The following is a 16,502-nucleotide window of genomic DNA, read 5'->3' as shown; positions in this document are numbered from 1 at the left end:
AGCGTTGTACTGTACTGTGACACGGCTGTCCCCCTGGGGGACAAGAGAGCGATCGGCTCTCATAGGCAGAAGCCTATGACAGCCGATCGCATGGTTGGCTGGCTGCAAGGAGGGAGAGGAATAAGGAAGAAAATAAAAAGAGAAAATTTTTGTTGAAAAAATGACATACACATATTTATAAAAAAAACAAACAAACACCTGGCGGGTGATCAGACCCCACCAACAGAGAGCTCTGTTGGTGGGGGAAAAGGGGGGAGGGGGAAGGAAATCACTCGTGTGCAGTGCGGCCGTGCAGCTTGGCCTTAAGGCTGCAGTGGCCATTTTAGCTAAAATTAGCCTGGTCTTTAGGGGGGTTTATCACTGTGGTCCTCAAGTGGTTAAGGAGGCGTTAGATGCCGGCGTGGGAGTGATCTGTGCGGAGGGAGCTGGAGGAAGCCCCACGTATGTAAAAAACTTTTATGCCCCCTAATCTCAGGTTCACTTTAAGGTTTACTTTAATAAACGTTGAGAGAAAGAGTAATTACGTGTAATAGAACTTTTCAAGATAAAAAGTACCACCACAAAGCTGTAACTTCACACATACTCAAAAGTTCTGTAAATTAACTTTATTAATAGTGCACATAACTGGGTAAGCACTCAAACTAAGTGCAAGTCCATAGTAATACAGTGTACAGAAATAATTAAGGAATAGTCTAAAATCCAATAATCCATTGAATCCACTTTGATAACAAGCAGACGTGTCTCATTTAAATAAAATATGCATCTCAAAAAATTAAATATGTCCCATAAAATGGATATATTTACATATATTATGTTAAAGTTTGACCAGGATACTCAGCATCTTTCTGAGAGTTTTTTAACAACATGACACAAAAGAAAATGGTCTACCGAAGACAACCAATCAGAAATCAGCTTTTTAGCAAATTACTGCTTCAAGTTTGATAAAAAGCGGTTTCTGATTGCTTGCTGCAGGTGACTGAACATTGTGGCACTTTGCATCATGAGATTTAAAAAAACTGACTTATTCTCCTAAAATATATTTTTAACAAATATAAAAAAACCAAAACAAAAACTATATATTACATTCATGTCAGACACCGCATATTACAAATGTAGGTTGTATTTACAACAAAGGAATGCTCAAGAAAAGAACACAATGTGCCACTTTGTCATGGAAAGTTTGGAAACTCATTTTGTTTTTATCAAGGCTGTAATTCACATGTATTTTAGAAATAAAGTATTTCACATCCATTGCCAGATCACCATAAAAGAGGTGGGGCTTACCAGGAAGGGGCAGGGCTTTGCACATGACACAATAAAGAAATAACACCTGATAGGGCAGCACTCTTGCCTTGCAGCACTGGATCCCCAGTTCGAATCCCAGCAAGGTCAACATTTGTAAGGAGTTTGCATGTTCTCCCCGGGTCTGTGTGGGTTTCCTCTGGGCACACTGGTTTCCTCCCACATGCCCAAAAAATACAGATAAGTTAATTTGCTTCCCTCTAAAATTGGCCGTAGACTACGACGGACATATGACTACGGTAGGGACTAGATTGCGAGTGCCCTCGTGGGGCAGTTAGTGACAAGACAATATTCTCTGTACAGCGCTGTGGAAGATGTCATCGCTATATAAACACTAAATAATAACAACCTGATATTTTGTACTGTACCACACCATTAGCAGGAAGACCAACATGGAGGAAGTTGAGTACTTCACAGACATTTATATCCTGCAAGGAAGCTGTCTGCAGTGCCTGTTAGTCCTGCCTACCTCCCTTGCTGATTGACTACGTAAAGATCTGTAAGCATGTGCTGTATGTTGGATCAGCATCTAAACAGTATTTTACCGGCCTGGCCAAAATATTTTCCTGGCAGTGGAACGTAGAGCAAAACCCTGCGTGCTATAAAGCTTATGCTGGCAATACTCGACTGGCAGCCATCTTGTAGGACTGTATACTTCACTGGAGAACAGCCCAACAATGAAAATCAACCTGTCATAAGAAAACCATGGGGTGTGGCACTGCTGACCTTTCTACAAATGCTGAATATGGAGATGGCTGTAGGACATTCTAAACATGCCTCAGGTTTAAACATGTAGATTAAGTGGGTAGTTTGGTGGCTGTCAGCTAAGTCGTTCTCAGGCTTGGACTCTGTCTATACTAAATTTCCATGACATTTTTGGTTGCCACTTTATGGTAAAATATGGTAGGTGACCAAAAAACAAAACCCTATATAAAAGCTGGCTTCCAATTAGGTTGCAAAGATTATTTAGACAAAAAAACTGCAATCTGATTTCTCTCAGAGTTCTATACAATAAATACTGTATGGGTGGTATGTCTCCCTTTCTGTAAACAAGTGTGTCACACCGGACCTGGTTACCAAGGCCTTGTGAAATAAAGAGGATTGTCTGTGTTGCACCATAAAGACCGCTCACAGGCACCATGATAAACATGGAAGAGGATATTTTTCATATGGGCCAATTCAGACACTAACACGAAAGGCCAGAATGGCTCTCTACCCACTGTGGCATAAGGGCATCCTATCACAGTGGCACTGGGTGAAGAATGTTAAGTATACACACAAAACGTGGTGAATATGTACATACAGAAATCGCACTGCCTTTTTTTTTTTTTTAACATGTTTTATAAACAAAAACATTTACAAAAATCAATAAGTCATACAAAAAGTACCTTTAGTAAAGAAAATCCAGTAGAAAAAAAAATCTTCTAAACACATTCACAAAAAAGCAAACTTTGGAACAAGTTAGAACATCATCTGATTACACAAGCCACACAGAGCTGGTCATGTGGTGCACCAGTCCCACCAATCCCAGAACTCCGTTATGTCATCTGTCAGTGTCGGAGAATAAAATCCGGTTGGTTACAGTGGAAGTCAAAATTTGTAACGTGATGAAAACCTGTAGAAGACCTCAATTTTTCTGGCCCACATCCTAGGACTGCTCTAGAGAGAGGCGCTCCCAAGTCACCGGTGATAAATGAGGTCTCAGACTGCAGGAAGTGAAGCTGGAAACCGCTCTCTGCAGCAGTCCTGAGGCTTCAACTACAAACCACGTCCACTAACTTCCAATCCCTGGCAGCAAGTTTATAAACCGGAGTTTCTGGGTTTCTAGGGCAAACTAATCTAACTAGGTAATATGGCTTTAGAATAACTCAATGAGAGTAAAACACTAGGTTTAGTTGTAAGCATTGTGCAGATGCTGTACCCAGCAAATAAATAACAGATGCTCAAAATTATATGTACAAAACCCAACAGAATCCAGATAAACGTCTTGGTCCTCTAATTTAAAAAACAAAACATAAACCAATATATAGATATATGCTGTTTCATTATCACAGTAATTAGGTTTTGTTTAATCTCACAGTGACAGCATTTATGTAATGACCAGCACGATCTCCCTCTCATTATCAGCTATGAGGCCTGTGTACTTCCTCTCGCTGTTCTCTACTGTAAGATCCATATTCCATAAGAGTACAGTCTCACCCCACCCAGTAGAATCGGTGTTCTCTCCAGGCTCTTTTAGCCGGGTGATCCACCAGGCTAGTTTTGGAGAGCACCCAGCTGTCATTAGCTCACCTTCTCCTCTGCTATAAGCAGGGTTGAGCAGAAAAGGGCTGGCCCTGCACTCTCATCTCGCCCCACCCAGCAACTTTTTCATGCCACCCAGCTGGAAACAATTTCTGAGGAGAACCCTGAGCTTGCTAGGTTGATCCTTCTCTAGGTCTTGCTAAATCTATAGGCATACATCTAAGTCACTACCAGTTGTATTAGTCCACAGAGAGTTGTACACAGGTCCTTCTAACAGCAACGAAAGCATGGCTAGAATTAAGATTTTAGGACATGGAAGTGATCATCTGCTGAAATTACTTTTTTTAATTTAAGGGGTTATGTAAAATTTCAGTACAGCCAGTACAGCCGTTTCCTCTTCCTACATGCACAAAGTCGGACGACTTGTTGGTTTTTTTTTCCACCCCAACGCTGAATGAGTGCAGGAACTCTCTTCAAATCTTCCTTATGAACATGGTTGGGAGGGTAGGGACTGGAAAGGGATTACCAAAGTTTAACTTAACTTTAATAATTAGGATATGTGGAAATGAAACTGGGAAAGGACTTGTCCTCTTAGCAAACTAGGTCGATAGAGAGGGCAAGAGAGGCTTTGAATAACTACTGTTTACCTGTAATGCTTTTCAAGGCACTCCTCTAGAACAAATATGCAGGTCACCAATAAGGCCCAACCTGCATACTTACTCCAGGTGAGGGCTGTATAAGGGCTGGTTTATAGCTTTGGCGCTGCATTTCCCAACAGGAAATCTACGCCCTGTTTATGTCTTGTTATTCCTGCCAGGGCATAGATTTCACTCATCCCCTGTGCAGTCTCGTTGCTCTTGCCGCCGTCCTGCACCCACTCGCTCTACAGTCACACTGCATATCAGTCAGGAGCCGATATCATTGGCTCCAGATTCAGTGATTGTTGTGAGCCAATCACAGCATAAAATAGGAAGAGGACGGCTCTGGCCCTTAAGGGGCCGGAGTCGTTTGATACTAAAGTGGTTAAGCGGTACTGGCTTTTCCCGTGGTGTGCATATATTCCGCAGTAGATCCTGTTGTCTTGTACCCTACTTGTAGCATCAAATACAGCCCTAAGATGCCTGTGTGAACCAACCCTAAAAAGCATTATAGTCAGAGGATCTGTATCACAGTCAAGAAGGCCAGGATGGTACCAGATCCGGCTTTATTGCGCTCTTCCATTAGAAATCTTAGAACACACTGACACTAAGGGATGAAGGTCGGCCAATTATCTAGATGGGCGCCCCTTTGCATTCTTCCATTAATCACAATTTAAATGTCTGCACTGAGCATTCAGCCGTATGTTCCTCTCACACGTCCCATTAAGATTTGTTCTCTTCCCGCCAAATTTATCATTATAACGATTGCCTTGATGGAGGACAATGACAGAAAGATGCCCACAAGTTATTCTTATTTCTAGAGCAAAAGGACCCATTTTAATGTTTCTCACGATTATTTACAGATATAAATAAAAGCCTTAAACAATATTAGTTGACATTTACAAATAAATAAAGTTTTTGTAACAAAGTTCCTTAGAATGATCTCAGAAATGTTTCGCCTCCTTACTTGGGGACTTAATACAGCCCAAAGACTTGATCTAAAGAGGCTCTCCATGAAGCACATTTTTGGTTGCAGTACTGATAAGTAGTTTGGGAATGCTCCTCAGAAATGACAGTGTGACCAGCAAGGGGGCACATCTGATGTGAGCTTGGAAAGACGACAACGGTGTAGTGTGGAATTATACTGGTCATCCTAGACTCCGTGTCACTGTAAAGCAAGATATCCACTTCCATGGGTGATCTAGCAGGAATCTGCAGCATGGAGATATATACATGCTGCATAGTTTTGTTATGGGACCACCGACAAACACAAAGGTCCACTGGGGAGACCACTGGGCCAGAAAACATCAGATCAAGTGCAGTTTGCTTGGTCTATGGATGTCATTGGGCAACAGGATCCAAAATGATGTGCAGGGTTGAGGGTCCTTCACTTTTTTGTAGGATAAAAGCCAATGCAAAAATCACAATACCTCCATTTAATATGGCACCTGCTGCTCACAAGCAATATATATATATTGTATTTATATGAAACCATAGTCACTGACCCAACTTCAAATCTGTAACGTTTACATAAGATCCCAACATTATAAATAATGGCTCAGTCTACTGAGGAGCAGACCCCTTTATCGGTCATACTAAACTTAATAGGATCAGTGGGGGAATCTGTGCAATGTAATACCCATTCCACAGCCAAACCGTAAGAATCTCATAAACTAAGTGGTTAAAATTAAATAGCATTCAGTGGGCGGCAGTCAAAAAATTCCTGAAGCGGGAAATACCTATGTGTCGCTGAAAAGTTTACTACAGTCAATAAAACAACATTTCAGCAAAACTTAGATTAACCATACCCACCGCACTCGCAGTACAAAAACTAGTCAGTTTATACAAAAGCACAAAGAATAGCCTTTCCAAACACTGCTGACCCCTCGTGTCAGTGGCAGTAACCACACTGCGCGGCGGAGCTGCGGCGAGGGCACAGGACGGCTGGAGGAGGCCCCAGGTAAGTGGATTTTTTTTTAAAGCTTGGATGTATCCTTTAAGGTACGTACTTGGAGGTAAAGGGCAACTGTAACAAGAGGTATATGGAGGCTGCCATATTTATTTCCTTTTAAGCAATACCAGTTGCCTGGCAGTCCTGCTGATCCTCTGCCTCTAATACTTTTAGCCATAGACACTGAACAAGCAAATCAGGGGTTTCTGACATTTTTGTCAGATCTGAACAGATTAGCTGCATGCTTGTGCCAAATAGATCAGCAGGACTGCCAGGCAACTGGTATTGCTTAAAAGGAAATAAATAGGGCATATTCCTCTCACTTCAGTTGTCCTTTAATGATTGGCAGATGTCTATAGAATCATTTGCTGCAGGGATACATTTCTGCTGTGCTGACGAGAGTTCAGCTTTATAATAATAATTGTGAGAGGAGGATATGATTGTAAGCGGACACAGCTGGCTTTCTGGCTAGCACCAAACTGAGGGACATTGCAGTCAGTTTTTCCATCGCCAATTCTAACAGTAGACAGGAAAAGCCAAATCCTTTGTCAAGTTCAGGAAAATTTTACATACACATTTGTACAAGTAATTTACATCTTCGTTGTAATTGGCACAGCAGCCTGCTGCGTTTACCTTTATGTAGGACTTTTCACATCACACACTATACCATACCTTTAGGCTGTGTTCACAGTGGAGCATTGTAACAAGGGGCATTTTAACACACAGCATCGCACTGCAATTGTAAGTCTAGGCAATGTTTAGAGTGCATCAGCGGACCACGGTATCCAAACGCACTGCAATCAATGCGTTGCAGTATACGTGGCAGTGAAGCATACTTTTTATTGAATGCTTCACTCTATGCAGCGCAATAACTTTTTTACTTATTTTGTGTTCGTTTTTAAAGGAAATGCAACTCAGCTCCCAGTGTGAACTGAGCCATACAGAAGCCAAAGCCAAATTGATGAAGGACTAGTACAGATGCCATTAATCATAGTCACGTAACATTATTCCTTGGAATAGGACTACAGATAAAAGGCAATGCCAGCCTCTTAAACCTTCACATACTATAGGACAGATTTATCAAGAAAAAGTAAAAACTGGAAAATCTAACTCAATCAATTAACCAATCAGGTTTCAGCTGTTTGACGACAGATTCAGACTGGTTACCAAGGGCAACTGTTCTGTGCACTCGTTTTCACCCCAGACCCCAAGTGTTTTTGAATATTTAAAGGACACCCGAGGCAAAAATAAACTAATGAAATAAACGATTGTATCCATGTTCCTTCTCCTAAAAATGACTTTGTAAGATATTCCACATTTTTTATTTTATGTTTAAATCTACTTTTATTGTTTTTGCTCAATGACACATTCATTGAAGTATGCCAGAACTAAAATGTATGAACTATTGACCCTTTTTATCGCTTTCCTGCTCCTAGAAGAAATTTTCTGCTAGGAAAGTGTTTTATAGTTTGAATTTCTTATCAGCGAGGGTCACACTGTAGTCACTTCCTGTCTGCGTCAGGACTGAGTCAGCCACTTACATACCTGATATTTAACTCTTTCAGGCAGAGAAAGAAAAAAAGGAACACAGCCTAGTTATTTGTGTGCTAGGCACTATACATACATCTGTCTATCTCATCATGTCACATGTCACCTCGGGTATCCTTTAAGGAAGAATCCTTTCACACTTGTGACTGATACCCTCTAACAACACAATATTAAAAGTAACTATTTGATATAATAAGACTTGTAACTTTTTTTTTTGTTAACATTTACTGGTTCTATAAGACCTGGAATGGGTCTGCACAGGTAACCATAGGTGACGCAGGCAGTGACATCAGGTTTCCCTCAACCTCTCTATACTGCCACTCAGTTCTTAGGTTGTGCAGTAGAGTTTAGAAGGTGCAATTGTAAAACTGGAGTTGTTTCAGCGGTAATCACATGTATTCAGTCACTGAGGTTTTGCCATCTTTGAGAGAGACAGATCATGACAAAAGACATTTGACGTGACGGTGTAGTGAAGAAAATAAGTTTTTGTGGTATTTATGGTTCTTCTGTACATGTGATATGCACAATACATATACTTCTGCTGGCAATGTTCAAAACAAGGTTGCAATTTGTCACAGTCAAAAATGTAACAACAACTGTTTTTGCAAAATAGTACTTATCACAAAGGCCACTGAGTGCTTACAAGCTGGTAATTTGATCCACATTCACCACATCCGACTAGTGGACCAATATTCACCCAAGTCTGGGACCAGCATGAGTGGTTATCTTATAAGTAACTGCTTAAATCAGTGACGGGATGCACACTGCTGTGGTATGAAATGGCTTGCGATGTGTGTATTACATGTGTATTAATGCATGTAATTTTAAACATGCATGTGACAAATCACAGGAGCATGGTTGTCATCATACCAGAGATTAATTGGTAATTTAGGAGTAAAGTTGCGAGTGGTGCCATTTATCCCCTGGATAACAAAGTTAGAGTGCTTCCTAAAGATGTGGCTGCAAGAGGTCTGAATGTAAAAAAATTAACGTTTTTAAAAGGAATGATTTACTCTTACCTCCTAAAACTCTCAGGACGCAAAGCAGGTTATATTGGCGCTAAAGTTGGGCGCCGCCATAGCAGTAGTGCTATAGTGCGTACCGCGTGCAAGGGTAATTCGGAGTTCCAGCAATCGCTGGACCCCAAATTACTTCTCCCTATGAGTTGCTAAAACTTTTTTAGTTAGGGAATTTGAGTGGCAGCAGGGTGAGCCGTCATTCGGTTCAACATGTGCCCAACTCACGGAGGTCGCAATCATACGTATGGATCAGGATGGCCTATGTGTTATTGTTTTTTGGAAGACATATTTTATCTAATTTATGGTTTGATGGAATATCACAATATAGCAGTTGTTGGAAAAAAATATCACCTGTTTGACATAACTGAAACCTTTCCACTTCTAAGTCGAAGTATGCCCAACATTGGCACTTTCTAGAATAGCGTATCTAGTCATAAAATGGCTGCTGCTAGGTGGCGATGTTGCTGGATTAAATCCAGCACAGCATCACTCTCTTCAGATCAAAGTGTCGGACCGCTGACCCCATCCTCCGCTGCTGCGACACGTTATGTACATAGAACGTGGGCATATTTTGGCTTGTTGTAGGGATAAAACTGCTGGATCTTGTCTGGCATGGCATCACCCTCAGTGAATCAAGGTGTCACAGTGCAACACTTTGGTCATCTTCAGTCCCGCACTGCTCCGTGTAATGGGGATGTTACACTGGCCTGCATAAAAACTCTCAGCAGTATGAGCCCTTAGTAAGTACTAAGCGCCTATGTACTTTCAGAAGGGCCAGTGCGCAGCTAAGCAGAAGTATTGAGAATTAATCAACTGAAAGGTTAATTTCAGAAAAATATATGACTACATGACTACATTATTGTAATTTCGGGCAGCATTGCTGATGAGTAATTCCTAATTCTGACACTTAAGGTCTGATTAGATTTTTTTTTTCTCCTGCTAAATGTGTTTTTTGTACAAGATGGAATTTTCTGGTGCAGATTGACAGGATGAGGAAAGTCAGGTGGGTGAGATCAGGAACCACAGCGGTGATATGATGTTGGGGAAAAACAATTAAAAGAAAAGGGGAATAAGCCATGTGAAAGTCTGTAGCTTATATGGACACAGAACAAAGTGAGAGCAGAGAGCAACGTACACTGCGGTAATGGCAGGGTGGCAGTGCACATTGTCTGGAGAAGGGATTAGGGGGTGGGGTTGTTTTTGTCTATGGTGAGAATTTGGGTGTGAGTGAGTTGCTCACACTGGTCGGGTGTTGGTGTAGGTGGGCATTACAGCAGGTGTTCGAAGGCTCCAGTGAAACTTTTGCCTTTGTTTTTATTAAATCAGCCTGGATCTGAATGGATGTATAGTGCAATGCATATTTGTAGTGTCAAACCACCTAAGTGGACATTCTTGCGTGAAAGAGAGCTGAAGAAACCTCTGTGCTCTTCACATGATGATGTAAACACACTCAGAATAGATCTCAAGCAAAGCTGGAGGGGCTTTCCTCTGATCCTGGCCGTTGTAGCGGCTAAGCATGAAGAACTCACAGTCCAATCTCACACTGTGACCTAGAATGTAGGTCAATACCAGATGGACCAATAGCAAACGTGGTGAAAATGGAGGAAAGGACTTTGTTGGGAACACAGAGCTCTTTTGTGTAAGCAGTGTTTTTGCAAACTCAGCCCTGATTATGACTTGCTATGGGCAGGAAGGCTGTGCATGTAAAGACACCTGAAGGCCGTCACCCCTTTCAATGTCAGGAGAAGAGGGCTGGTTGGAAGGCCATCGGAACCCAAACAGAATGATACGCTCTGCACGTGGCAGTGTAATTGGTCCACGGAGACACATTTTTCACAGTTTCTTTGAGATGTGTGTCAGAGGACTTTCTCTGTGAGAGACAAGCAAAGTACATTGTCCCCTCGTACTGGAAACACCGAGTTGTACTGTCTCTTGGTCCACGCTGGATTAAGGCTAGCAACACAAAATTCACTGAGAGGTTTCCTGTTTTATGTGCCATTCTTCAGCTCCCATTCCTGTAAACGACAAAATAAAAATAACACCTGGTCACATAAAAAGAAAAAAAAACATAAAACAGTAAAAAGAAACAAAACTAAAATGTGTTCTCAAAAAAGAAGAAAAAATAGAATTCACTTCAAAATTCAAAGCAAATTCTAATAGCAATCAGGATGATAAGTGAATGTATAAATAAGGCATAATCACGTTATAGTACACTCTGATAAAGTAAAACTTTGGGTTTAGAAAACGAAATGTCCAGGTCCCGGTCAAGCCCCATTATAAGTATAAGGGAGTAACGCCTGGTATAGTAAACCTAGATATAATAGAAATTTTGTTATAATGAACCAGTACTCTGTACTATAATGGAAAGTATGCGGGCACATGCTTAACCACTTAACGACCGCCCACTGCACAGGGGCGGTCGGAAAGTGGATGCCGCAAGGACCAGCTCATGTGCAGAGGCGGCGGTCCTTGTATGGGCATAGGCGGAGCGATCGCGTCATCCGTGACGCGATCCTCCGCCGGGGATCGATGGCCGGGGATTTAGCCTCCAGCCCGCCGGCCAATTAGCAGCTCCGGCGGGCGGAGGAATACAGATATCCGGCATTTAACCATCTTAGCGGTATGGACGAGCTCAGCTCGTCCATCACCGCCGATGGCTGCCGCTCAGGCCCTGCTGGGCCGATTTCGATGAAATAAAGTGCAGCACACGCAGCCGGCACTTTGCCAGCCGCGTGTGCTGCCCGATCGCCGCCGCTCTGCGGCGATTCGCCGCGAGCAGCGGCGAAAGAGGGTCCCCCCAGCCGCCTGAGCCCTGCGCAGCCGGAACAAATAGTTCCGGCCAGCGCTAAGGGCTGGATCGGAGGCGGCTGACGTCAGGACGTCGGCTGACGTCCATGACGTCACTCCGCTCGTCGCCATGGCGACAGGAGAAGCCAAACACGGAAGGCTGCTCATTGCGGCCTTCCGTGTTAATTTTAGCCGCCGGAGGCGATCAGAAGAACGCCTCCGGAGCGCCATCTAGTGGGCTTTCATGCAGCCAACTTTCAGTTGGCTGCATGAAATAGTTTTTTTTTAATTTACAAAAAACCCTCATGCAGCCGCCCTGGCGATCTTAATAGAACGCCAGGGTGGTTAAAGCGTATAAAGCACTTTGTTAGGTAAGCAGTAGCGAGTATGCACCACACATTTTTTTCCACACACCCCCCCTGACCGCCCACAGCACCCTTCAGACCCCCCCCCCCCCCGCCCACCCCCAGAACACTGTTTGCACCTAATCACCCCCCTAATCGCCCATCAATCACTCCCTGTCACTATCTGTAAACGCTATTTTTTTTTATGCCCTAAACTGCCCCCTGCTCCCTCCTGATCACCCCCCACACCTCTATCCCCCTGTAATAACCCACTGATCACCTGTCAATCACCTGTCAATCACCCATCAATCACCCCCTGTCACTGCCACCCATCAATAAGCCCCTAACCTGCCCCTTGCGGGCAATCTCATCACCCACCCACACCAATAGATCGCCCGCAGATCCGGCATCAGATCACCTCCCAAGTGCAGTGTTTACATCTGTTCTCTCCTCCAAACACCCACTAATTACCCATCAATCACCCCCTATCACCACCTGTCACTGTTACCCATCAGATTAGACCCTAATCTGCCCCTTGCGGGCACCCAATCACCCGCCCACACGCTCAGATTGCCCTCAGACGCCCCCCTTATCAATTCGCCAGTGCATTATTTACATCTGTTCTTCCCTGTAATAACCCACTGATCACCTGTCAATCACCTATCAATCACCCATCAATCACCCCCTGTCACTGCCACCCATCAATCACCCCCTGTCACTGCCACCCATCAATCAGCCCCTAACCTGCCCCTTGCGGGCAATCTCATCACCCACCCACATCAATAGATTGCCCGCAGATCCGACATCAGATCACCTCCCAAGTGCAGTGTTTACATCTGTTCTCTCCTCTAAACACCCACTAATTACCCATCAATCACCCCCTATCACCACCTGTCACTGTTACCCATCAGATTAGACCCTAATCTGCCCCCTTGCGGGCACCCTATCACCCGCCCACACGCTCAGATTGCCCTCAGACCCCAGCCCTGATCACCTCGCCAGTGCATTGCTTGCATCTATTCCCCCCTCTAATCACACCTTGAGACACCCATCAATTACCTCCTGTCACCCCCTAGCACACCTACCCATCAGATCAGACCCTAATTTGCCCCGTGTGGGCTCCTGATCACTCGGCCAAACCCTCAGATCCCCCTCAGACCCCCTTCCGATCACCTCCCCAGTGCATTGATTGCATCTATTTCCCCCTCTAACCACCCCCTGAGACACCCATCAATCACCTCCTGTCACCCCCCCTAGCACTCCTATCCATCAGATCAGGCCCAATACAACCTGTCATCTAAAAGGCCACCCTGCTTATGACCGGTTCCACAAAATTCGCCCCCTCATAGACCACCTGTCATCAAAATTTGCAGATGCTTATAACCCTGAACAGTCATTTTGAGACATTTGGTTTCCAGACTACTCACGGTTTTGGGCCTGTAAAATGCCAGGGAGGTATAGGAACCCCACAAGTGACCCCGTTTTAGAAAAAAGACACCCCAAGGTATTCTGTTAGGTGTATGACGAGTTCATAGAAGATTTTATTTTTTGTCAAAAGTTAGCGGAAATTGATTTTTATTGTTTTTTTTTTTCACAAAGTGTCATTTTTCACTAACTTGTGACAGAAAATAAAATCTTCTATGAACTCACCATACACCTAACGGAATACCTTGGGGTGTCTTCTTTCTAAAATGGGGTCACTTGTGGGGTTCCTAAACTGCCCTGGCATTTTAGGGGCCTTAAACTGTGAGGAGTAGTCTAGAAAACAAATGCCTCAAAATGACCTGTGAATAGGACGTTGGGCCCCTTAGCGCACCTAGGCTGCAAAAAAGTGTCACACATGTGGTATCGCCGTACTCAGGAGAAGTAGTATAATGTGTTTTGGGGTGTATGTTTACACATTATAATGCTGGGTGGGAGAAATCTCTCTGTAAATGGACAATTGTGTGTAAAAAAATCAAACAATTGTCATTTACAGAGATATTTCTCCCACCCAGCATGGGTATGTGTAAAAATACACCACAAAACACATTATACCACTTCTCCTGAGTACGGCGGTACCACATGTGTGGCACTTTTTTTACACCCTAAGTGCGCTAAGGGGCCCAAAGTCCAATGAGTACCTTTAGGATTTCACAGGTCATTTTGCGACATTTGGTTTCAAGACTACTCCTCACGGTTTAGGGCCCCTAAAATGCCAGGGCAGTATAGGAACCCCACAAATGACCCCATTCTAGAAAGAAGACACCCAAAGGTATTCCGTTAGGAGTATGGTGAGTTCATAGAAGATTTTATTTTTTGTCACAAGTTAGCGGAAAATTACACTTTATGAAAAAAAAAACAATTAAAATCAATTTCCGCTAACTTGTGACAAAAAATAAAATCTTCTATGAACTCACCATACTCCTAATGGAATACCTTGAGGTGTCTTCTTTCTAAAATGGGGTCATTAGTGGGGTTCCTATACTGCCCTGGCATTTTAGGGGCCCTAAACCGTGAGGAGTAGTCTTGAAACAAAAATGACCTGTGAAATCCTAAAGGTACTCATTGGACTTTGGGCCCCTTAGTGCAGTTAGGGTGCAAAAAAGTGCCACACATGTGGTATCGCCGTACTCTGGAGAAGTAGTATAATGTGTTTTGGGGTGTATTTTTACACATACCCATGCTGAGTGGGAGAAATATCTCTGTGAATGGACAATTGTGTGTAAAAAAAAAATAATCAAACAATTGTCATTTACAGAGATATTGCTCCCACCCAGCATGGGTATGTGTAAAAATACACCCCAAAACACATTATACTACTTCTCCTGAGTACGGCAATACCACATGTGTGGCACTTTTTTGCAGCCTAACTGCGCTGAGGAGCCCAAAGTCCAATGAGCACCTTTAGGCTTTACAGGGGTGCTTACGATTAGGCACCCCCCAAAATGCCAGGACAGTAAACACACCCCACAAATGACCCCATTTTGGAAAGTAGAAACTTCAAGGTATTCAAAGAGAGGAGCATAGTGAGTCTGTGGCAGATTTCATTTTTTTTGTCGCAAATTAGCAGAAATGGAAACTTTTTTCTTTTTTGTCACAAAGTGTCATTTTCCGCTAACTTGTGACAAAAAAAATAAAATCTTCTATGAACTCACCATGCCTCTCAGTGAGCGAGCAATAAACCGTGAAATCTGCAGTGGTCTGAATGAAAAAAAAAGGCTCTGGTCCTTAAGGGGGTTAAAGCCTGCGGTCCTCAAGTGGTTAATGTGACAGTCAGAGACCCATGAGCTGTGGTCACTGGGTGTGTCAGCAGCCACTTGAAGCCTGCTCGCTATCTGCAAGTTACTCTGGGCTTGTATGGATCACCTCAAAAACACCAGCCGATGCATGGGCTAAAGACATAAGCTGCAACAACTGCTGCCACCTATGCTTTCTGTGTAAGCTGCTGTCTGATCACTGAGGGAATTGCCTGTCATCTGACTTGCTTGTACACCGCTGCAACCCTACAGTATCATCCAGGCTGTACCTGGCGAGACCTATGTTTCCTGCCTGCTTATTGCATGCAAATAACTGCATATTGAGCACTACTCAATATGATCTAGCTTAGACGCTGTCTGTGCTTGTTTGCTAAGGCATTGAAAAACACCCCAAGGTATTCCATTAGGAGTATGGTGAGTTCATAGAAGATTTTATTTTTTGTCACAAGTTAGCGGAAATTGATTTTAATTGTTTTTTTTTCATAAAGTGTAATTTTCCGCTAACTTGTGACAAAAAATAAAATCTTCTATGAACTCACCATACACCTAACGGAATACCTTGGGGTGTCTTCTTTCTAAAATGGGGTCACTTGTGGGGTTCCTATACTGCCCTGGCATTTTAGGGGCCTTAAACTGTGAGGAGTAGTCTAGAAAACAAATGCCTCAAAATGACCTGTGAATAGGACGTTGGGCCCCTTAGCGCACCTAGGCTGCAAAAAAGTGTCACACATGTGGTATCGCCGTACTCAGGAGAAGTAGTATAATGTGTTTTGGGGTGTATGTTTACACATTATAATGCTGGGTGGGAGAAATCTCTCTGTAAATGGACAATTGTGTGTAAAAAAATCAAACAATTGTCATTTACAGAGATATTTCTCCCACCCAGCATGGGTATGTGTAAAAATACACCCCAAAACACATTATACCACTTCTCCTGAGTACGGCGGTACCACATGTGTGGCACTTTTTTTACACCCTAAGTGCGCTAAGGGGCCCAAAGTCCAATGAGTACCTTTAGGATTTCACAGGTCATTTTGCGACATTTGGTTTCAAGACTACTCCTCACGGTTTAGGGCCCCTAAAATGCCAGGGCAGTATAGGAACCCCACAAATGACCCCATTCTAGAAAGAAGACACCCAAAGGTATTCCGTTAGGAGTATGGTGAGTTCATAGAAGATTTTATTTTTTGTCACAAGTTAGCGGAAAATTACACTTTATGAAAAAAAAAACAATTAAAATCAATTTCCGCTAACTTGTGACAAAAAATAAAATCTTCTATGAACTCACCATACTCCTAATGGAATACCTTGGGGTGTCTTCTTTCTAAAATGGGGTCATTAGTGGGGTTCCTATACTGCCCTGGCATTTTAGGGGCCCTAAACCGTGAGGAGTAGTCTTGAAACAAAAATGACCTGTGAAATCCTAAAGG

General features: G+C 43.2%; 1 protein-coding gene across 4 annotated transcripts in view; it reads right to left on the bottom strand.

Annotated features, from left to right (window-relative positions):
• Positions 1-620: 620 nt before the first annotated feature.
• Positions 621-16,502, bottom strand: part of AFAP1 (actin filament associated protein 1) — a 207,973-nt gene continuing 192,091 nt past the window's right edge. For all 4 annotated transcript variants that reach the window (XM_068276817.1, XM_068276826.1, XM_068276845.1 and 1 more), the window contains one exon: positions 621-10,717. In XM_068276817.1, coding sequence (XP_068132918.1) covers positions 10,705-10,717 — 13 coding nt within the window. In that variant the 3' untranslated portion in view covers positions 621-10,704. The remainder of the gene's footprint in view (positions 10,718-16,502) is intronic.

The sequence above is a fragment of the Hyperolius riggenbachi genome, chromosome 1, assembly GCF_040937935.1.
Source record: "Hyperolius riggenbachi isolate aHypRig1 chromosome 1, aHypRig1.pri, whole genome shotgun sequence".
Taxonomy (NCBI): Eukaryota; Metazoa; Chordata; class Amphibia; order Anura; family Hyperoliidae; genus Hyperolius; species Hyperolius riggenbachi.
The sequence above is the reverse complement of the archived record's forward strand: the minus strand, read 5'-3'. Positions and strand labels throughout refer to the sequence as shown.